Source organism: Ipomoea triloba, chromosome 10 (genome assembly GCF_003576645.1).
Source record: "Ipomoea triloba cultivar NCNSP0323 chromosome 10, ASM357664v1".
NCBI classification, from domain to species: domain Eukaryota; kingdom Viridiplantae; phylum Streptophyta; class Magnoliopsida; order Solanales; family Convolvulaceae; genus Ipomoea; species Ipomoea triloba.
The window spans coordinates 300,357-324,034 of record NC_044925.1 but is presented as its reverse complement, the minus strand read 5'-3'; the positions used below and the strand labels follow the sequence as shown (position 1 = coordinate 324,034).

Here is a 23,678-nt window from a genome sequence, read left to right as displayed (position 1 = left end):
GATGTTTTCTTTGCTTGAATTAGAGCAAATAATTGTTCAATTACCCGTCCGATTCACGGATAAATTTTTGTATTATTTATTTAGATAATAAAATTAAAGACAACATTATTTTTAAAAAAATATAATATTGAACATGTACATTTATTTGATTATAAGATTAGTGCAAAAGTATCACTCAATTAATTGAATAATATATGACTTGTTTGTTTACAATTATCTTAAAAAGATCTATATTTAATATAACTTAAGTAATTATATTATTACAAAAATAAATATGGAAAAATGAGAAATAATTTAACTTTAATTATTACGGAGTATAAAAATAAATTCAACGACCAATATTTAGCTTAATTACCATAATAATTATTAGACAATTATTATTAGTCAATTACACTAAATTAATTAATTTTCGTTAATAGGAATATCAATTCGTATATACAAAAATTATTATTATTATATATTAAATATGTTCGATTTTCTGCAGTGTTCATGTCACACGTGTACTAATTAATTTGATCAACGACATCTAAAGTTGGTGAGGGAATTGCTCAACCTTCTAGTTAATAAATATTAATTATTATGGAGTATTATTTATTAATATAATTAATAATTAATTAATATTTAATTTATATAATTATAATAATATAATTGTCGATAATATTTTCAATGAAATATTAATATATTCATTTTATTTTTCCTAATATTTTAATTTCCTTTTGAATATATTCATTTCCTTTTTCCTTTATAAAATGAATTATTGATTGTTATTCATTTTTCCTTCATAATTTTTTCCTAATATTTCATTGGTTACTAATTATTTTGTAGGGAAAGCTATGCTATATTTCCAGTGAAATATTAATATATTCATTTCGTTTTTCCTAATATTTCATTTCCTTTTAAATATATTCATTTCATTTTTTCTTCATACAAAGAATTAATATTGATCTCCGTTCCTTTTTCCTTCATAATTTTTTCCTAATATTTCATTTGTTGGTTACTAATTTTTTCATATGGAAAGTTGTGTTATATTTCCAGTGAAATATTNTGTTATATTTCCAGTGAAATATTAATATACTCTTTTCGTTTTTCCTAATATTTCATTTTCTTATAAATATATTTATTTCCATTTTCCTTCATACAAAATTAATATTCATTTCCATTCTTTTTTCCTTCATAATTTTTTCTTAATCTTTTCCTAATATTTCATTTGGTGGTTACTAATTTGTTTGTAGAGAAAGCTGTGTTATATTTCCAGTGAAATATTAATATGTTCATTTCGTTTTTTCTAATATTTCATTTCCTTTTGAATATATTTATTTCATTTTTCCTTCATAAAAAGAATTAATATTATTTTACATTCCTTTTTCCTTTATAATTTTTTCCTAATCATTCATTTGGTGGTTACTAATTTTTTCGTAGGGAAAAGTTGTGTTATATTTCTAGTGAAATATTAATATATTCATTTCATTTTTCATAATATTCCATTTTCTTTTTAGTATATTCATTTCTTTTTTCCTTCATCAAATGAATCAATATTGCTTTCCATCCATTCCTTTTTCCTGATAATAATTGTCAATTAATTGGCCTCATTCCTTGCCAATTAGTAAGAAAATATTAATAACAGGTTCCCGTGTAATATTTATTTTCTTTTTGTTCATAAAAATTTATTATTAATTTCCATATGATTAAAAAGTAATATAATTATAAAAATATAATTGTTGAATATATTTTCAGTGAAATATTAATAAATTCATTTTTTTTCATTCTAAATAATTAATATAATTATAATTATAATATAATTTTTGATTATATTTCCAGTAAAATATGAATATATTCATTTCCATTTCTTTTTTCCTTCATAATTTTTTGCTAATATTTCATTTGGTGGTTACTAATTTTTGCATAGGGAAAGCTGTGTTATATTTATAGTGAATTTTTATTATTAATCTCCTTTTTCATTTGGTCTGATTCTTGTGCCAATTAGTTACATTAGTAACATAATATTAATAACAGATTCCCGTGTGTAATATTTATTTACTTTTTCATTCATAAAAAGATTTTAATATTCATTTCCATATAATTAATAAGTAATATAATTATAAAATATAATTTCTAATTATATTTCCAATTAAATATTAATATATTCATTTTCTTTTTCATTCATAAATATTAATGTGATTAATGTAATTAAAATAATTTAATTGTCAAAATAAATTCAATTTTTTTTTGTTCAATTTTCAATCAAATATTAATATTAATTTACTTTTTTAAAAGGCTTAAATTCCGTGCCGTTTAATTTCCAGTTAATTATTTTTTTAATATTCTTTTTTTGAACTATAATTTCACCTCTGAACATGGTATGAATAAACGAATAAAACAACTACATATTCAAAGTAATGTAAAACCATGAAATGTTAAGATTTAAACAAATTACACAAATTTAAAATTTGAAATCTTTAATGCCCAGAAACATAAAATGTCAATGATTTCAATAGGAAAATATTTTATTAATTGCTTCTCAACTTTCACATCTCTTAACAGATCCATTATCCTTTGCATCACATTGCTTATTAGGCTCCAAATATCTGCATTTGTAATTAAAGAATCAAAAGAGCCGGAAATATAAGATTTCAAATATAAAAGAATAGTTAAAAAATCAATTAAAAAAAAATNTTTTTTCATATGGAAAGTTGTGTTATATTTCCAGTGAAATATTAATATACTCTTTTCGTTTTTCCTAATATTTCATTTTCTTATAAATATATTTATTTCCATTTTCCTTCATACAAAATTAATATTCATTTCCATTCTTTTTTCCTTCATAATTTTTTCTTAATCTTTTCCTAATATTTCATTTGGTGGTTACTAATTTGTTTGTAGAGAAAGCTGTGTTATATTTCCAGTGAAATATTAATATGTTCATTTCGTTTTTTCTAATATTTCATTTCCTTTTGAATATATTTATTTCATTTTTCCTTCATAAAAAGAATTAATATTATTTTACATTCCTTTTTCCTTTATAATTTTTTCCTAATCATTCATTTGGTGGTTACTAATTTTTTCGTAGGGAAAAGTTGTGTTATATTTCTAGTGAAATATTAATATATTCATTTCATTTTTCATAATATTCCATTTTCTTTTTAGTATATTCATTTCTTTTTTCCTTCATCAAATGAATCAATATTGCTTTCCATCCATTCCTTTTTCCTGATAATAATTGTCAATTAATTGGCCTCATTCCTTGCCAATTAGTAAGAAAATATTAATAACAGGTTCCCGTGTAATATTTATTTTCTTTTTGTTCATAAAAATTTATTATTAATTTCCATATGATTAAAAAGTAATATAATTATAAAAATATAATTGTTGAATATATTTTCAGTGAAATATTAATAAATTCATTTTTTTTCATTCTAAATAATTAATATAATTATAATTATAATATAATTTTTGATTATATTTCCAGTAAAATATGAATATATTCATTTCCATTTCTTTTTTCCTTCATAATTTTTTGCTAATATTTCATTTGGTGGTTACTAATTTTTGCATAGGGAAAGCTGTGTTATATTTATAGTGAATTTTTATTATTAATCTCCTTTTTCATTTGGTCTGATTCTTGTGCCAATTAGTTACATTAGTAACATAATATTAATAACAGATTCCCGTGTGTAATATTTATTTACTTTTTCATTCATAAAAAGATTTTAATATTCATTTCCATATAATTAATAAGTAATATAATTATAAAATATAATTTCTAATTATATTTCCAATTAAATATTAATATATTCATTTTCTTTTTCATTCATAAATATTAATGTGATTAATGTAATTAAAATAATTTAATTGTCAAAATAAATTCAATTTTTTTTTGTTCAATTTTCAATCAAATATTAATATTAATTTACTTTTTTAAAAGGCTTAAATTCCGTGCCGTTTAATTTCCAGTTAATTATTTTTTTAATATTCTTTTTTTGAACTATAATTTCACCTCTGAACATGGTATGAATAAACGAATAAAACAACTACATATTCAAAGTAATGTAAAACCATGAAATGTTAAGATTTAAACAAATTACACAAATTTAAAATTTGAAATCTTTAATGCCCAGAAACATAAAATGTCAATGATTTCAATAGGAAAATATTTTATTAATTGCTTCTCAACTTTCACATCTCTTAACAGATCCATTATCCTTTGCATCACATTGCTTATTAGGCTCCAAATATCTGCATTTGTAATTAAAGAATCAAAAGAGCCGGAAATATAAGATTTCAAATATAAAAGAATAGTTAAAAAATCAATTAAAAAAAAATAGTTAATACTTAGAATAAAAGTTGTAGTTATTTGACAAATTAGCTTACCTTTCCACAATTGAAGCTACCAACAATTAACCCTCGCGCTTGTGATTGCAAAATATAAGAACCTGCAATGAATGTAACCAAACAAATAAAAAAAAAAAAGAGATAAGATAAGAACAGTAAAAAAGAATAGTAAATATGTCACACTTTTATGGAGAATGATGGTTCTTCCTATATACATTGATGCTTTCACAAACGAAAAAAAACAAACTAAGAGAGTATAAAATTGGTGGTAGTGGTTGGCTGGGTTACTTCTTGTATTTATAGCCATAAAGAGATAGAGGCAGAGCTATATTATTGGTAATTGGTAATAATTGGTAATTCATTTGATTACCATTCATATGTTTTCACCATTATCGTAATAATTGGTAATTGGTAATAAATAAATGGAATTGTAAACAAATAGGTATTGGAATATAATATATATGTAATTCAATTATAATTAATAGAATTCCATACAATTATAACTAATATATTTTTATATATTATTATATAGATATAGATATAAATATATATAGATTATTATTCTACCATAATAAATAAATAAATAAATCTATACCATAAACATTTGTCAGTGGTATTACATTAATGCACGTATATGTATTAATCTATAAAATATAAATATACTATCATAATAATTTTTTTTGAAAAAATCATAATAATTAATTACCATAAACATTTTTCAGCAGTATTACATTAATGCATGTATATGTATTAATCTATAAAATACAAATATACTATCATAATAATTTTTTTTTGATAAAACACTATCATAATAATTAGCATAATTACTAATAAGGAATTACCATAATTACTAATAACTAATTACCAATCTATACTATATATAATATATTATGATTACCATAATTACTAATATTATGATAAAATAATATTAATTAATTATAATTAGAATAATAATTACCATATTACTAAAATGCCCCTGTGTTTGGGCGGGAAATTTTTGAGGAGGATAATGCTTTTATATATAGTATAGATTTTATAATTAGAAATCTATACTATATATAAAAACATTTTCCTCCTCCCAAATTTTCCCCCCAAAACTTAGGGGTATTTTGGTAAAACCATTTATTTTATTTATTTATTATTTTATTATTTTATTAATTATCCATCCTATAATATTATTATGGTAATATATGATAATGATAATATGGTAATATTGTTAATATTAATGGGTGATGGGTGATTGGTGATATATAATTGATAATTGATAATATGGTATATGGTATTATTCTTAATATTAATATATTAATATATAATATATTAATATATACTAATATTAATTAATTAATTGGTGATTATTTTAAAAAAGAATAATTAATTGGTGATTGGTGATTAGTGATATGGTAATATTGTTATATATTAATATTAATATTAATATATATATATATATATATATATATATATATATATATTAATTAATTAATTAATTGGTGATTGGTGATTAGTGATATGATAATCTATATCTATATCTATATATCTATATATATTTATATAATTGACATGTAATTAACTATATTAGAATGAAAAAATTATATAATATTGTAGTAAAATTTTTACATGTCAATCATCTATATTTACATAAAATTAAAATTAATTATACTTTCCTTTTGAAAAATCTTCCATATTATGTTTATCCTCCACTATATAATGATGAGAAATGACTATTCTCTCACAACGTACCAATATCTGTGCTCTCACTATTAGTTAGAGATCTATAATCTGTAATTCTACGAAGTCGAAGATCGAACTTTAACANGATGAGAAATGACTATTCTCTCACAACGTACCAATATCTGTGTCTCACTATTAGTTAGAGATCTATAATCTGTAATTCTACGAAGTCGAAGATCGAACTTTAACACGCGTAAAATTGTTATGGTATGCGGTATGTTTTAATTTTTAGTTGATTCATTCTGCATGTTGGAGATCCTTATGGTGTAGTCTGCATTCCATAGAGTATTTTGTAGTACTGTGATTTAGTTTGATTTTAATAGCTCAATATGCTTTAATTTTTGCTGATAAGGTTTCAAGTAGCTAGGCCAATTTTGTCATGGGCGTATCACGTATGTAAAATTACAATTTTCAGAGTGATTGTAGTGAACAATCAAATGTTTTCTATAATTATATATTTTAATCACATTACTTTGATTGGTAATTTCTAATGGAAAAACATTGTATTGTAACTTTGTATTACAAGATTTTGAATGATAATACCTTATTTAACTATCCATCTTTTTAGTTGTACTGTGCAAAATAACTAGCAATCTACGAATGCTCATCTATATATTGTAGAATTTGCAATCTTGATCTTCCCCATTTACGGATGCTTATGTAATTTGGTAAAAATGGTGGTTACTATACTTGAATAAATCCTCAATTATTCATTCCAATTGTTCGTTTTACCATTCCAATTCTTCATTTTATAAAAAATGGTGCATTGGAAGCTAAACATGGGTCATTGTATCATTGATTGTTGATTCCAATTATTATTAATCTTTATCATTAATTGCACAATACTAATTCACACTTATTAGTTAAAAAATGGTGATTACTATACTTGAATAAATGAAATAATAATATTAAATTTTGTAACCTCGATTTAAAATCTATTATGTTAATATAATAATAATAATAATAATATAATACTCCGTAGTAATAATAATCTAAAATTCTTAATATAATTTTCCTAATAATAATAATAATATAATAATAATAATCCATAACTCTTAATATAAGTTTGTAACTAAATTTTCCTATTAAATATGTTTATAAAGGTAATTATAAATATAGAATTGAGAAATTCCTATGATATTTTATTTAATTGATATTATTCCTAATATATTTTATCTAAAAGGCTTCCTTCCTTTTTTATAACATTGTTCCATATGTTAATCCGTTTAATATGCTAATCTATATAGGTAATTACCATATACTATTTACCATCTAAATAATCCGTGGTAATTACACTATATTTAACATCTAAATTTATTATGGTCATTAAACATAGATATTTCATTCTTACGATAATTTTATATATTTTTACTTCAGATAATGTCAATTACCCGTGCATTTAATTTGATTACTTTTGAATAAAATCTTAAAAATTATGACAACTAATGAATTAATATTGTTGTTCGTAATTAATATAAATTTTATCAAATCAGTTAACGAAATTGATAATACACATATTACATCCATAATTAGAGGAGATTAACAAAATTATGATAATTATTTAAATTCACGTATTATTATGCTAATTCACATATTATTACGTCCATACAATTATGTAAATTATTTCAATTCACAGATTATTACACATATAAAATTATGCTAATGGTTACTTTGGAATAAAATCTTAATAATTATGGTCATTGAGAAATTAGTTCAAACATTATACTTTTATTAAACGGTTTTTTATACTTGCCGTAATTTTATCTAATCAATTAAAGAAATTAATGGTACACATATTACGGACATAATTAAAGAAAATTAAACATACACATATATATTATGGATACAATTAAAGAAAATTAAACATACACATATTACGTCCATAATTAAACGAAATTAAAATATACATTATTTTTTAATTATAAGAGTGAATGCCTTTTTTGGTCCTACATTTATTGGCCATATTCCAATTTTAGTCCGCTTTTATTATTTTTGCCACATTGCGTCCACAGTTATTAAACGTGTTCCAATTTTGGTCCATCGTTAACTTTCCCGTCTAATGGCCGTTTGAGGGAGGGCTACTTTCGTCTTTTTACTAACCTCAACCTCAACCTCAAGAGACCAACAACAATAACAAGAAGCTTCAAGTTGCTCCTAAGAGGAGTTCTAACAAGGATAGACACAAAAAGGTCGATGGACGAGGTCGGAGAATTCGCATGCCTGCTCTCTGTGCCGCCAGGATCTTTCAGCTTACTCGGGAATTGGGTCACAAGACCGACGGAGAGACGGTGCAGTGGCTGTTGCAGCAGGCGGAGCCGACGATTATCGCCGCCACCGGCACCGGGACTATTCCTGCCTCTGCTCTCGCCGCCGCCGCCGAGGCCTCTGTTTCCGAACAGGGAACTTCCGTTTCCGCCAGTCTCCATGAATTCGCCGGGATTAGAAGCCACTGGGCGGTTATGGGCGGTGCCAACAATCTAAGCAGACCCCAAATTTCCTCCGCCGCCGCCATTAGAAGCCACTGGGCGGTTATGGTTGGGACCTCCGGCCACCTCCTCTAGAGCATCCATTATCTCTGTCCCTCCACCACGCACTACCACAACCAACAGATTAAAAGACACAAATAATAATAAATTTGAATGAGAGGTGAACAAAGAAGAAGGAGAGTGGGGCTCAGACACAGAGAGAGAGAGAGAGAAGCACATACACACACCTAAATTAATTGCGGAATTAAATAGTGAATGGGAGAGGTTTAGACGTCAAAATTAAGAGAGACGGATAGATGTGAATGGGAGAGGTTTAGAAGTCAAAATTGAGGTTGAGGTTAGTAAAAAGACAAAAGTACCCCTCCCTCAAACGGCCATTAGACGGGAAAGTTAACGATGGATCAAAATTGGAACACGTTTAATAACTGTGGACGCAATGTGGCAAAAATAATAAAAGCGGACTAAAATTGGAATATGTCCAATAAAAGTAGGACCAAAAAAGGCATTCACTCTAATTATAATATATACTCCTTAATTACCATACTTATTCATAATACATGGACGTCATAATTAGCATAATATTAATCTATACTATATATAAAAACATAAGAATAGTAAAGGCATATTTTAAATTTTAAACAATAGTAAAGGTAAATTAAAAATAGAATGAAAATATTTCAATAATAATATTCTACATCATTAATTAAAAATAGAACAGAAATTAGGTAAAAATACCAGTGAATCTATTATTCTAATTGACTAATTAACTGAAAATAAAAAAAAAATCGACTAAAAATGAATCTGATGTTACTAATTGATTGAATATATAAAAGGAAATGAATATTAATAATTGACTGTAAATAAAAAAAAAATCCATAATTAACTAAAATGAAAAAGGAAATGATCATATCATTGCAATTTAATTAAAAAAAGGAAAACATTCTAAATCATAAATAATAAAGGCATATTATAAACAATATTAAAGATAAATTAAAAAAGGAACGGAAATTAAAAATGAAACGGAAATATTTCAATAATAATATTCTACATCATCAATTAAAAATGGAACGAAAATTAGGTAAATATTAATGCTTAATTCTTTTCATTTTTCCTATATAAGGTTGCCTGATATTAATTTACACATAACAATCGGCACTAATAATTAAAAAAAATAAAAAAAATAGAAGAACTGCCGGAGACGTCTGTTTTTTTTTTTTAAATTTTATTATTATTATTATTATTATTATTTAATTATTTTAATTAAAATTATTTAAAAAATTTATTTTAAAATTAGTAACCACCGTGTCATCACAATTGTAGGTAAACAGGTCAATTTGGACTTCTTTTTTTTTTTTTGAAAACATGTCAATTTGTACTTAATTGCATGAGTTTATATAGTTCAGGGATCTAATTGCATTCTTTTTTAGTTCGATGGTCTAATTGAAGTTTTGTGTGTAGTTCAGTGGTTTATTTGACCATTATTCCGAGAAAAATGATATTAGTAATTGATTTAAAATATAAAAAGATCGTAATCTATATTCTATACTATATATAAAAGTAAAATCCTCCTATTTCATTCCCCTCCTAAACTTTTGTAGTCAATTAATGAAATATTTTATTGGTTAAATAATTAATAAAGCTTATTTGTTAAGAAAATGTAAAATAGAAATTAACTAATATCTATAAATTGATAATATGTATACTCACGTATCAACACTATTAATAAAAATAAAATCATTTATCGGGAAAAGAAAATGATATTACTAATTGACTGAAAATTATTTAAAAACTTTAATAGTTAATTATACTTTCCTTTTGAAAACTCCAAGTTATTTAAACTTTAAAAAAATTAATTGAACATGGGTTGTTAGATTTTTATAATAATCAAAATTAATTCATTCAAATATGGATGAGGAAGATAAAACTAAGGGTGTGTTTGGTTGGGGGGTTTAGGCATAAGGAATGGGTATGAAAGTGATTGTTTGTGTTTGGTTGATAGGTGTTGTGGATGCTACTATGGGTTTGGAATACCCCATTAATGACAAAACCCATACCCTTATTAAATAAGGGTTTCATCTCCCTTCCTCCTTTCTTCCTCAACTATTAATAATCATTCCCATTCCACCCAATTACCAAACATGTTAAATACTTTCACCAAAACCCATTACCATTACCAAGTATTTGATACCCATTCCGATTCTGATTCCCATGTGCGAACCAAACGCACCCTAAATGCAATATGGGGAAAATGAATATAATTGCCTAATAATTGCCTAATAATTATTATGATAATTAAGTTAAGCATTGGTCGTTGAATTTATTTTTATAATAATTACAATTAATTTATTTCTCATTTTCTCATATTTATTTTAGTAATAATATAATTATATAAGTCATAATATAATTATATAAGTCATATTACTTATAGATCTTTTAAAGATAATTTTAGACAAACAAGTCATATATTATTCAATTAATTGAGTAATATTTTTGTACTAATATTATAATCAAATAAATGTACACGTTCAATATTAGAATTTTTTATAATTTCATCTTTATTTTTATTATCTCAATATATAATAATAATAAAAAATTTCCACGCCCGGGTAATTGGACAATTATTTGTTCTAATTCAAAGGAAAACATCAGAAAACATAATCGATCCAATCAATTTCATCAATTGCGCTATATAATATTCGATGTTATAATATATATAACTGTATATTGATCCAGATATTCTTTAAATATTATAACAAATCCATTCCGTGCAACGCACGGGCGAAAATACTAGTCATAACAATAATAATACTCTAAAATAGTAGGTCTTACCAAATGAAGCCATTATTTCCTAGTGTTGGTTAGTGTTAAGTTTTTTTTTAATGGTATTTGTAATAGGAAAATGCCTCCACCCCTACAATTATCACTCCTTGTTGGATTGAAAAAGGGAAGTTATTTATTTTTGGATTAATGGTAAATTGGTGGACGAGTTAATAAGAAATTTACATATCCAATATTTATAAGGGTAAGGGTCTTTAATATGATTTTTTGTGATAAAATTTTTATTTTCTGTCATGAACTTTTATACTCGTAATATTTTATTTTTGTCACTTTTATGCATGAATTTTAATTTTGTTGTCACTTATGTTGATCATTAATTGGGTGAAAATTTGCTGACAATAATTGACAAGTTAGTTAAAAACAAATCTTTTATCTTATAGGGTTTTTGACAATTAAGAAATCGAGGCATAGATGATAAGTTTTCTAGTTTTTTGAAAAATTAGAGAATTATTTTTATTTTTAAAATAGAAAAGTAAACATATTTTTTAATTTGTTATTTAATTGCAGGTCATAAGTGTTTTAAGTTCTCTTCTAATTTGGAATTTGTTTATAAATTTAAACAAAGAAAAATTATATCAAATGCTGTTTGATGAATTTTTACTTGATTAATGGTGGGATAAATAAAAGAAATTTAAAAATTGGTAGCTAGGACAAAATCGGAGGCTATTTGCGGTCAGGAAAGCTTTAAAGTGGATTAAATCCTTGGATTTCCCGTCTGTTCTTGTTGAAATGCTCAACTTGTAATCAAAGGCTTGAATGCCCTCTCTTATATATCCTCTTTTGGTCTTATTCTTCAAGACATTAAGCCTATAGCTAGAAATTTTCTTGATATTAGCTTTATGTTCGCTAAATGATTTGCGAACAAGGTAGCCCACGTATTAGTTGGAGAATAATGACTCGTTCATCCCTCCTTTATGTACTTGTTGTTGATTTGAATTAATAAAAGTTGTGTTTGTTTTTAAAAAAATAGTAGGTAGGTATCAAAATGGACCAAAATAAAGCAATAAATAAAAATTATTTAGTATAGAATTGATGAGAAAAAAAAAAATAGAACAAAAAGAAAACTTATTTCTCGACCAGTAAACATACAAAGTAGTGTAAAATGGGAAGACAAGAAATAGAAAAGGAGAAACGCGCGCTCTGATTAGTCATTTACTCCGTATTTACCAGAGACTGGAGCTCATACATATCTGGTGACGTCAGACTAGGTGGGAACTGATGTCATTAGTGTAATTTCGTTAAACTCGGTGCCCATTTCCCAACCGCCCCTATCCACTTCCTTACGTTTTCCCTCCCTCTCTTTAGATGGCATTTTCACCGTCAAGGTAGAGAGAGAAAGAGAGAGTGAATTAGAGTTCTACTGTGCCTGGTCACAGTGTTACACACATACAATATAGATATAGAGAGAGAAAGGAAGAGCCGAGTGATAGAGAGAGAGAGGGTGGAAGAGAGAGAAAGTGGAAACAACCCCAACTATGAAGCATATTTTCAAGAAGAAGCCTCACCACCCCAATCGATCGAACGAGACTCCTCAATCTTCTTCCTCTTCTTCCTCCTCCTCCTCCTCTTCTTCGACCGCGTTGACGTCATCATCGTCGCAGTCTTGTGCCTCCGATCATCGCACCTCTACACACTTGCAGTCGCCGCAGAGTCCTTCAACGCCGCCGCCGCCGCCTTCAACTGTCTCGGCGCCTGTTGCCGGTGGAGGAGCGCCGGCGGTCAATCGGCAGCAGGATTACTTTGCCTCGGAGGAGGATTACCAGATACAGCTCGCCTTAGCCCTCAGTGTCTCCTCGTCGCAGGCTGAGGAGTCTTTTCGGTGCGATGTTGACTCCGGCAAAGGTCAAATCCTCGGTGGAGGGAGATATGGTGCCGACTCGGCTCGGGAAAGGGAGGAAGCGACTGCGGACTTGCTGTCGAGGCAGTATTGGGTGAGTCTTAAATTTCCTTAGCTATTGGTTACTAGTGGGTTTATTGTTATCTGTTAATTGTAGATACGGATTAAGGCTTAGTAGTTAGTAGCAACTGCCATATATTAGTATTAGAGAAAAAGTAGTAACCATCGGAACTTTATATTATCAGTATTCTGAAATGACAGGATTTGGAGTCTGCATATACTGAATAATAATTGGCAATTTCACATTTCTAGAATGGTATGTACAAGAATGATAAGTAAATGCCTTCTTTATGAAATTTTAATTTTGTAAAATTAATTTTTTGCTTCATGAGTTATGATGTTAAGGATCTTAATACATCTAGTGATCATTAGGTAATAATTTAGTTATACTGCTCCTTTAGTATTATGATTAAAATAATTTCCATTGTGTTTCTAATTTTCAAGTGATTGTTAGCTACACATTAGTAATTTGTTTACCCCTACCCATTTGTTTAAAACCGGGTTTGCTTTTATTCACTAGGATTACAGCATTCTTGACTATGAGGAAAAAGTTGTTGATGGCTTCTATGATGTATATAGCCTCTTCAACAATTCTGCAAGTCGAGGGAAAATGCCATCTCTATCTGAACTGGAAACAAATGGTGGGAGTTCTGACTTTGAAGTTGTGATAGTTAATCAGAAAATTGACCCTTCCTTGGAGGAGCTTATACAGGTTGCACATTGCATTGCGTTAGACTCCCCTGCCAGTGAGGTTGGTCTGCTAGTTCAGAGACTTGCTGAACTTGTAACAGAACAGTTGGGTGGGCCAGTGAAAGATGCAAATATCATACTCACTAGATGGATGGAAAGAAGCATGGAGTTGAGAACTTCTCTTCATACCAGTGTGCTGCCTATAGGATCCCTAAATATTGGGCTGTCACGCCATCGTGCTTTGCTTTTCAAGGTGATCACTATATTAGTTTGTATTGATATTTTTTTTTTCAAACATCATCATCAGATTTAGCTTTCATTTATTTTAACATGCTAAAGAAACCTGCATGAGAAAGTCATTGAGGAATGAAACTTTATTGTTGTAGCCTTGATGAATTTAACACTGTTAGAGGGTATTTGCCATCAATTATGACATATTTCCTCGCTTCAGATTCGTGAAGAAGTGCAAATACAAGTAATTGATTCTTTGCATAGTGGTCAGGTTAAACTGTTAAAGAATGGGACCATTATGTCATTGTTTACCTAATTACCAAGTGAAAGTAAAAAAAAAGAGGTATTTTCTAAGTGTACTGAATTCAAGAGATTATTGAGGGGGTGGGGATTGAGCTTGTGATCTTCTACTTAGAGTTACAAGCTAATACCACTAGACTAAAAGGTTTTTGGTGAAATTGTCTAATTTTTAAGAATGAAATGCAGAGCCAGAAAGATACCATGCCTCAACTAAATTCAGTGACATTAAAGCGGTTATAATATCAGCAAAAGTTTCTTTAGTTATTTTTGCATTAAATATAAGAGGTTCCAACACTGGTTAATGCATGAATTAAAAGCTCACAATGGCCATATATTGGTACTGATTTTAAACAGGCAAGCTGAACTATGATGGTATTAAAAAATAGTCTTAGGTGAGGGACCAACTGCTCTAGGCTGTTACCCGCAATTGCATAGAAAATGACTTCGGCTCTGGGTGGGAACCAAAATTTATGTTGGTTCTTGGGTTAACCGAGCTAGTTTCTTAGTCCTAGAGCTATGGCATACTAATAGTCCCCAGTTACACCTAATTTTTAATACTTTGGTTTTTTTAATGGCAGGTTTTGGCTGACCATGTTGGAATTCCTTGTAGACTAGTTAGAGGTTACACGGGTGTTGAGGATGATGTTATCAACATCATAAAGTTACCTAATGGGAGGTAAATTGCAAAATTCATATTCTTCTATTCTGTGTTGAAATTTGTGTTATACCACAGCATGGATATGTTTTTTTTCAACATCACAACTCACAAAACCATCTCCCTCTCATTTTAATCCATGTTTTGGTTGAGTTTATGAATGCCTTACCTTTAGCATTCCTATTTTGTTTGAACTTTGAAGCATTACTTCTTGAGAAGTCTCCCTAGATTGGTTTTAGATCCAGGTTTCACATAGGAAATCACATGTATTGTCACTTTGCTTAGAGGTTGTATATTAAAAAGCAATGTTAAATTGTTTGCAGGAGAATTTTTTGATGTGTCTGAGATGCAATCTTAGTTGTTGCCTGCATGCCTGTTAATTTTTTAAAATTCACGTGATGTACCAACATGCTATATTTTGAATGTATATACTTCATTGGTCTATGTTTTTGTTGTTGTTGTTTGAGAGTATTGATCTATGCTATGTAGTGTTCTATACATCCTCAACATTTATTCTTTGCCAGTGAGTTTTTGGTTGATCTCATGGGTGCACCTGGGACACTTATACCAGCAGAGGTTCTGAGTGCAAAAGATACTTCTTTCAAGCCATACAATCCAAATGTGAACAATCTTCCCAGTGTCCAGTCAACTAGTGGTTCTGGAGATTATTACTCAAGACCCAACTCCTCGGATGATAAGATGGAAAATGATTTTTCTACTATTACGAGGCCAGTGAAGCCAGAATCAAATCCTTTAGTTTCAAATACAGGTGTTGGCGCTTGTTCATCAGGATTAGGCAGCAGAGGTCCTAGCCAGTTGGATCGTATTCCATCATTGGTAATTGGGAAGTCCTTGTACAAAGGTCGTGGACCTAATGCTGCTGGTGATGGCTCAAGGTTGAATGTGAATGTGGTTCCATCGGATGACCCAAAGAATCTTTTTGCTGATCTCAACCCATTTCAAATAAAAGGATCTGGCTTGGCTCAGAATAACAATGGGTTGCAGTTTCCAAAAAATAATCCCATGAATTGGAAAAATCGCTATGCATGCAATGAGGCTCCTGGCCTTTTGCCAAAGAACAACCGTGGTGCTAATGATTATAATGCATCATCAATGGCTTCTTCCAGCTCAACTACACCTCTGAAAGTTCTCTCTGATACCTCAAGGATGCCTGGTAAATCATATGATGTCTACAGGGAGAAGAACAACACTGCTTCTGGTGCTGGTAGTACATCAATGTTGGCATCAACTCAATCTGAGTTTAGAAAGTTCTCTCTAGAGGATAATCAAAGCAGTAATCATAAGCAAACATATGACAGGGAAGGGGTCTTGGAAAGTAATGACACAGACAGACCCAGAGCTCATGTGAAGGATGTTACTATGCAGAATGACGGGAAAAAGATTACACAATATAAATTAACTGGGACAAATTTGAAATTGAAGGAGCCGGAACATTCAAACACTAAAATAGGGTTGAGTTCATCCCGGATTGATCCAGTACTTGATGATGTGAATGAATGTGAAATTCCATGGGAAGATCTTGTTCTTGGTGAAAGGATTGGACTAGGTAATTTTGCTATATCTGCAACGAATAAACAGATACTATCAATAGTGCCATAAATGAACTATAGTCTATTAATGAAATCTAATGACAGTGTTATACTATTTTTTTGAGTACTAGACAGTGTTATACTATGTATGTATATATTCGGAATATCAACCTAATCTGCATAAAGTTGTCTTTTTCTCTGATTTAATGTCTTTGTTGTGAAAACAACATGAAACTGGTGGCATGAAAAGAGCATGAGGAGCAGCATGCTTATTCGGAGCTTTAAAGGCTGTAAATTCCACTAAACCCATCTATGGACTTACCTTTACACAACACAAACAAAATTTTCAATTCTCTGCACTTAATTCCATTTTCACCCTTAAAAATGTCTTGTAACTACTACCTGCTTTTAATCTCTCGTCTTCCTTTCATGTGTTTCCATTCTGAAGAAAGAAAGAAAAAAAAAAAGGGTGTTGCAATGTAAAACTCAGTTTCTGTTTACCAAGTGGAAAGGAGGGCCTTTTTTTTGTTTGTTTGTTTCCTACTCTTTACCTTTACAAGTACCATTGATTAACCCAAATAGTTTAGCATCACTCTTCCAATATGACTTATCTTTCTTGAATAAACTAAAGTTTGAACTGCAATCATAGTTTCCTAAATGCAACCATCATCATGTCTATTTTTATTGTCAACAATTGTTCTACTCATTCTTTCGGGAAAGGCCGTTTCAGTATTTATCTTTTGATAAGATTTCTGTATTAGGTTGTTTTATTGGTTTTTATGTATATTCTCTGTATGCTTTCAGGTTCATATGGAGAGGTCTACCGTGCTGATTGGAATGGCACTGTACGTTCATCTTGTTTTTTTCTTTCCTCATTTCCTTTTCTTAAAAACCTAACTACTTTTGCATCTTTCTTGTCACTTGTAAAATGCTTAAAGCTACAGTTGGTAGAAAGAAATAAAAATAAACTATCTAAAAGTTCATGACAACCCATTTTTTAATTATAAGGTGCAGTTCAAATAATGTCATTGGCCAGAATTCAATACTCATTATTTCATTGGAAACAGGAACTTCTTTATCTTCTTATTTGTCTTACATTGTGAGATAAGTGATACCGGATATTTTAATTTTTGTTTTTTTGAGAAAATTGCACTGGTCTAATTCTAAGTCTAGGCACTTCTGGTGCACTTTGTTGCTGAAGCTAATAAAGCACCCAAGTGGGTTCTAAGTCTTCAGTTTGCAAGTATGATTATTCTCAGTTGTGTTGTGTGATTCTTTTCTCAGACTTAACATCTCCTAAGAATAATAGAGCATTATTATATTTATCCATTTCTGTTTTGGATTCTTCAAAAGAACAGGAGGTTGCTGTCAAGAAGTTCCTTGATCAGGATTTCTCTGGTGCTGCTTTGGCTGAGTTCAAGAGAGAAGTATGGAGCTCTGTGCCTGTGCTGCTTTATTCTTCTTCTTCTTCTTCCCTGCCTAATTTCTCTTCAATTGATTCTTATATATTCTAAAGGGATAGATCTTCATTATTTTAACTGCTGTGTTCTAAACATTTTTTTCTTTTAGGATAAAAAACTTAATGGTCCAATTTTTTCTCATGGCAGGTACGGATCATGCAACGTCTACGACATCCAAATGTAGTTCTTTTCATGGGTGCAGTAACAAGGCCTCCTAATCTTTCGATCATCACTGAGTTTCTCCCTCGGTATTTTCACCCGGCTATTAATGTTTATTAGTGCTGTTGCTCATTATTTCTGTTCATGGTGCTAAGCTGCTATGCTTTATGGCTTTATGTGAGATTACTAATTGGTGTTAGTATTATTATTGTAATTTCTTTTTCAGAGGAAGTTTGTACCGGATAATTCATCGTCCTCAGTCTCAAATAGATGAAAAACGCAGAATCAAAATGGCTCTTGATGTGGTAAAGGATTATTGCCCAGACCATTTTCTTTGAACCACTTCAGATAGTCAGTCAGCTATGATTCTTTTTACTGGTCTCTCTTCTCTTAGTTTTAAATTAGACTTTCTCTATGCAGGCAATGGGCATGAATTGCTTACATACAAGCACACCGACTATTGTTCATCGTGATCTGAAGTCCCCTAATCTATTGGTCGATAATGATTGGAATGTCAAGGTGTGTATTCCAAATGTTGGTCTTTGTTGATGCCTTGCATGATACATAATACCATGTGGTTTTTCTCAAAAGGCCTATAGACCATGTTAGTTTGTTCTTCTTCATTAATATGTTTATGTTTATGTTTTATTTTGTATATGTAGTAACTCAAAAACTTTCAATCTAATATAGGTGTGTGATTTTGGTTTGTCACGCTTAAAACACAACACTTTCTTGTCATCCAAATCAACAGCTGGAACGGTAAGAATTTCCTATATTCTTTTATTTGATATGGTCATTTTCTTCTTTATATCCAAGCTTTGAACATATCGTTCTGTTCACAATTTTGACCTATGTAGCCTGAGTGGATGGCTCCTGAAGTTCTACGTAATGAACCTTCAAATGAAAAGTGAGTTAAAATTACTTGTCCTTCCAGGCTCTCTATTGATTGCAATTTGCAATATCTATTACTTTATCCCATATTTACCTTATTATGTGTCAATTTATGTTCATGTTCTTTAGCTATCATTTTACTAGCATTAACATTTTTGTTGCCTCTTCCCACCTATTGTTTTATTTGGCATTGCATGGATTTGAAATACAATTTAGTAACTAAACATTGTTTACCTTATGTGCTGTAATTGGATATGGAAGTGATGTGCTGTACAGAATTGTTTGCTAATTGCTATAGTCTAATAATTTTTTCTTTTCTACTGGCGTTTTCTTCTGTCAAGTGTTCATGTGTGTTTAATTAGGGCTGTTTATGCGTTCTCATATAAATGTGGTAGGAAATAGGAAATTCATCAAGGAAATAATATTGCAATAAAAAACCAATTCAGTCGCTGTATATTCAATACTGAATAAGAGTGATAGTTTGCACAGCTGCACAACTTAAGTGATGAATGTTACTTTCCTGCTAAGTACATTGCATTTACTTCAACAGGTGTGATGTTTATAGCTTTGGTGTTATTCTGTGGGAACTTGCAACACTGAGATTACCTTGGAGTGGGATGAATCCTATGCAAGTTGTAGGGGCTGTTGGTTTCCAGAATCGGCGTCTTGAAATCCCAAAAGAAGTGGATCCACATGTGGCAAGGATAATATGGGAATGTTGGCAGATGTGAGTAATATGCCATAAGAATTAATTTAGTTTGTCATAGAAAATTAGAGGTGGTTTGATATATAATATGATTTGATGATCAGGGAACCAAATTTGCGGCCATCATTTGCACAGTTAACAGTGGCATTAAGGCCATTGCAGCGGCTTGTGATTCCTTCACATGTGGACGAGCCAAGTTCAGCTTTGCCACAAGAAATATCTGTAAATTCTACACCTTGATTGTCTTCTTGGCTCCTAACTGTCAATAAAAGGCTGTTCTTTATAGAAAGAGGGATCATTTTCATCTCCCTATGTGAAGCTGAGAAACGAGAGTAGGTCATTCGTGGAGGATGGAAGGGTGTAGCATCCATCATCAATCAATCAATCAAAAATATAAGTGTAGAAAGGTGCATATTAGTTGTGTTTCTTGTATAGTGGAATGCTGCTGCATATAAGTTTGGGTACGTGTGTGTTTTTTTGAAACTGTAAAAAGTTTACTATGTTGGGTAAATCTTGCGGCTTTTGTCACCCCAACCCAACCCAAGGAAGTTTTGGTATTCGCATTTTTAATACTATTGACTCTATTACAATGCAGTATCTGTTTATAATTGCTTTCTCAATCTATGAAGCACAAAGAGTCAATATTGATTACACTAAGGCGTGAATCCATAACCTCTCACATGAGGGAGAAACTTGTGCTATTAGACAACGAGATTTTTGGCAATAAGATATGCTTTTTTTCTTCATGCGTAACATCTGCTTTCCATCTTCCGTTTGAGGCTTGCGGTAATAACATTATTAAGAATGAATTTTGAAATATTTTATTGAAATATGTTTTACCATATACACTGTCGTCGACTCCAGACCTTTTTTAAACTGATTGACTAATTTTGCAAATCCCAATTATTATACATCGATTGAATCTGAAGTTTGCATTATTAAAAGAATAAGTTGTAGCTAGAATTTCAATTTAGGCATCATGGAAGCATAAAAACTATCAATATTCATTCAGTTTTAACCTTTTTTCACTCATCCATAGCAAATGACCGTCTTTGGCTGTTATTTATTACTCCGTATTCTCAAGTACCAACCAAACCTCACTCTTAGGTGAACAACAAATCCAAAATAAATTTGTTCCAAAATTAGCACATCAACTGATCTTCCCTAGAGAAAACTGGAATCCTCCAAATTAGCGTTAGGACAACACAAAAGTCAGATGGTGTTTTTCTGCAGCTGAGAATGGGTTGGTTGGTTATTAGCTGAGCCACTCTCCAAATGATCTCAACCCCAATGAACACAATACTCATATAAAATTGTGTGCTTACCACAGTGCTATTCTAATTCATTCAAAGGATCCCAAGTATCAAGTATGTGTAGCCGTCCGACTTATTCTTTGCTGCCTTCGATGCTCTAATCCTTCCCACAACACCTACACACAACACAACTGGCATGATTGTCGAACAAAAAAATAGCATTTCTTTTATGTAGTGAATATTATTACCGGTGTTGTTTGCAGGCGGTTGAGTGTGTGCGTGTGTGTGGGGTGGGGGGAGAGGGACTTGTTATGCAACAGGATCTGACAAGGAAAAGTCTGAACAATTTCTCTAAGATATTACTAGTGAGGATGAAACAACTCAGAGTCCATACTTGTTCCTAAATGGTCAACTCCTTTATCACCATTTCACCAACAAAAAAAAAAAGGCACCATTAATTGCAGAGTGCATAAAGTAACTATGCAAAGGTCTTTGGTACGATAGCCTAGTCAATGCTTATCCAGATTGATGATGCCATAGTTAGTAGGCTAAGTATAATGTCAACATTTCAAATTTGTAAGCAGTTCAGTGTATTTAGACAAGACAAACAAGCAAATTAGCCTCACTTTTGCAATTACGGTCTTGGGCAGTCACCCAATCTTTAGACTATGAGGTAAGACTACTGATGAACTTAATAGGAAATAATGTTTTACTCACTAATGATGAACTTAACTATTTACACAGTGAACAGAAGTAATGGCATCCTGTGTAGACGTTAAAAACACAAAAATATAAATTTTAAATTACCGCTTATATCTTTTCTTTGAACCACAAGGGCATAGTGCATTCCTACTAATTTGCCCACTCTTGGCCAAGTTTGATCGTGCAAGATCCAATGGACTTGATCCCATCAACTGTTGAACCTGTTGATATCAAACGTCATTCATCATAAAATCGACCTTGCATGAGATTACACCAATTGATGGGAAATAATAGAGAAGAAATGGTTAACCGATGGCATTATAATCAACCAAGAGTTTCTTCAGCATACAGAATTAACTTAAATAGTTTTATACATACAGTGGGAAATCTCAAATTCCATTTAAGTAGCTTGAATGCTTGTAGACCAATGGGAAAATTTTATGAAGAAATATGGCATAAGCTCATTTTAACATGCATTCCAAAGGCAACTAAATTGAAGGAGAAACTGGAGGGCAATAAAGAGGTCACCATAACCAGGTATCAACCAGCTACATAACATTAGATCTAAGAAAACAAAAGCATCAAAGTGGTATTTAAAATGTCAATGCATTTTACCTCCGCCATGCTCTTTGGCATGGGCTTTCCTTCTTCCTTCAACCTCTCAAGCTTCTTTTGTGCTTCTTTCGCCCAAGTATATTTTGCCAAGGCATTCTCAACATCTGTTATCGTGCACTTACAAAGTTTTGCTGCCTCTTGCTTGTGACTAGTTTGAAGATTCTACAAGCAAAAATATAAAGAAGGAACTAGTTTGTTTCCAAATGCTGATATCAGGGCAGCACATACTGTAAGCCATTGAACATCTAGGACTTGCCTTACTGTTCTCTAGTCCATATTTACTTTTTTGAACCTAATTGTACATTTTCCACCAAAGTATTGGCAATATTATTCATGCGAACAGAATTATGCAGCTAAATAAAACCCAAAATATCAAAGATTTCGCAGGCACAGGATTTGAATTAGACATGATCTACTTGAATGCTTTTGAATTCAGTTTAACAAAGATTTGTAACAAGAAAAATGGTAGCAAACCTCTCCAGTGGGATCAAATCCACCAAGACATCTAAGAATGGCTTCCTGCCTAGCAAAAGCATCGGCGAAGGTAGCATCACTACTTCTCCCAACCACATACTGCTTCCAATTCGATAACTTCCTCGCATTGCTCAGCTCATTTGCAAACGCTGAACATTCATCAAATTTCAAAATAAGTTTACCTCCGCAGTTGTGCGGTAAATACGGTTTATAAAATGAAAATGAAAATGAAAGCTTAAATAATTGATATTCTTCGTCTTGGTTTGGCAGAAGGGATGGATGGGATTATACATAGGAGAGTGAAGTTCTCTGAGGGTTTTTGACCAGTGAATACGGATTTGACTTTTTCCATCCATGAAGCTAGCTGCGGCGTGGAGGAGATCCACCGCTGCTGCGGCGGAGCCAGATGGCGGCACTCACGGTAGCCTGAGTACAGCAAACAGATTCGAGGCCGAAGCATATATACGTGTATATATGTATATTCCTATCTATATCAATGCGTTTGCTCCTAAGAATCGGAAGACTGGGAAATACTGAAATACGGAGTAGGAGAGAATGAAAAAGGGAGGGAGGGGTTTTTCTTCAATCTTCAGGTTTGGGAAGCTTATGAATTACCTAACAAACATTATTACTTTTTTTGGTATAAGTATTACATTTTTCTGTATCACAGAATAAACACATAAGAGAGTAACACATGAATTATATGTATACATT

General features: G+C 30.4%; 3 protein-coding genes across 4 annotated transcripts; 2 read left to right on the top strand and 1 right to left on the bottom strand.

Moving 5' to 3' along the window:
* Positions 1-6,150: 6,150 nt before the first annotated feature.
* Positions 6,151-8,618, top strand: LOC116032234 (transcription factor TCP20-like). The gene is made up of 2 exons (XM_031274722.1): positions 6,151-6,169; positions 8,176-8,618. The coding sequence occupies exons 1-2, from the start codon at positions 6,151-6,153 to the stop codon at positions 8,616-8,618; spliced, it is 462 nt and encodes a 153-aa protein (XP_031130582.1).
* Positions 8,619-12,577: 3,959 nt separating this feature from the next.
* On the top strand, positions 12,578-20,528 carry LOC116032030 (serine/threonine-protein kinase EDR1). The gene is made up of 13 exons (XM_031274416.1): positions 12,578-13,312; positions 13,799-14,221; positions 15,078-15,175; positions 15,679-16,721; positions 17,509-17,549; positions 18,063-18,131; positions 18,312-18,412; positions 18,550-18,628; positions 18,744-18,842; positions 19,014-19,082; positions 19,181-19,230; positions 19,765-19,941; positions 20,025-20,528. Exons 1-13 carry the CDS (start codon positions 12,857-12,859, stop codon positions 20,158-20,160), a joined length of 2,841 nt encoding a protein of 946 aa, XP_031130276.1. The 5' UTR covers positions 12,578-12,856; the 3' UTR covers positions 20,161-20,528.
* A 374-nt stretch (positions 20,529-20,902) lies between these two features.
* LOC116031951 (protein translocase subunit SecA) lies at positions 20,903-23,510 on the bottom strand. 2 transcript variants are annotated; one of them, XR_004100695.1, is made up of 6 exons: positions 23,256-23,510; positions 22,965-23,113; positions 22,491-22,652; positions 21,981-22,096; positions 21,246-21,349; positions 20,903-21,153 (listed from the first exon to the last, which is right to left on the bottom strand). XR_004100695.1 is itself a non-coding variant. In XM_031274325.1 (5 exons), exons 1-5 carry the CDS (start codon positions 23,422-23,424, stop codon positions 21,331-21,333), a joined length of 615 nt encoding a protein of 204 aa, XP_031130185.1. In that variant the 5' UTR covers positions 23,425-23,510; the 3' UTR covers positions 20,903-21,330. The 2 variants fall into 2 exon arrangements, 1 of the variants encoding a protein (XP_031130185.1); XM_031274325.1 differs by having other exon boundaries at positions 20,903-21,349.
* Positions 23,511-23,678: the final 168 nt, after the last annotated feature.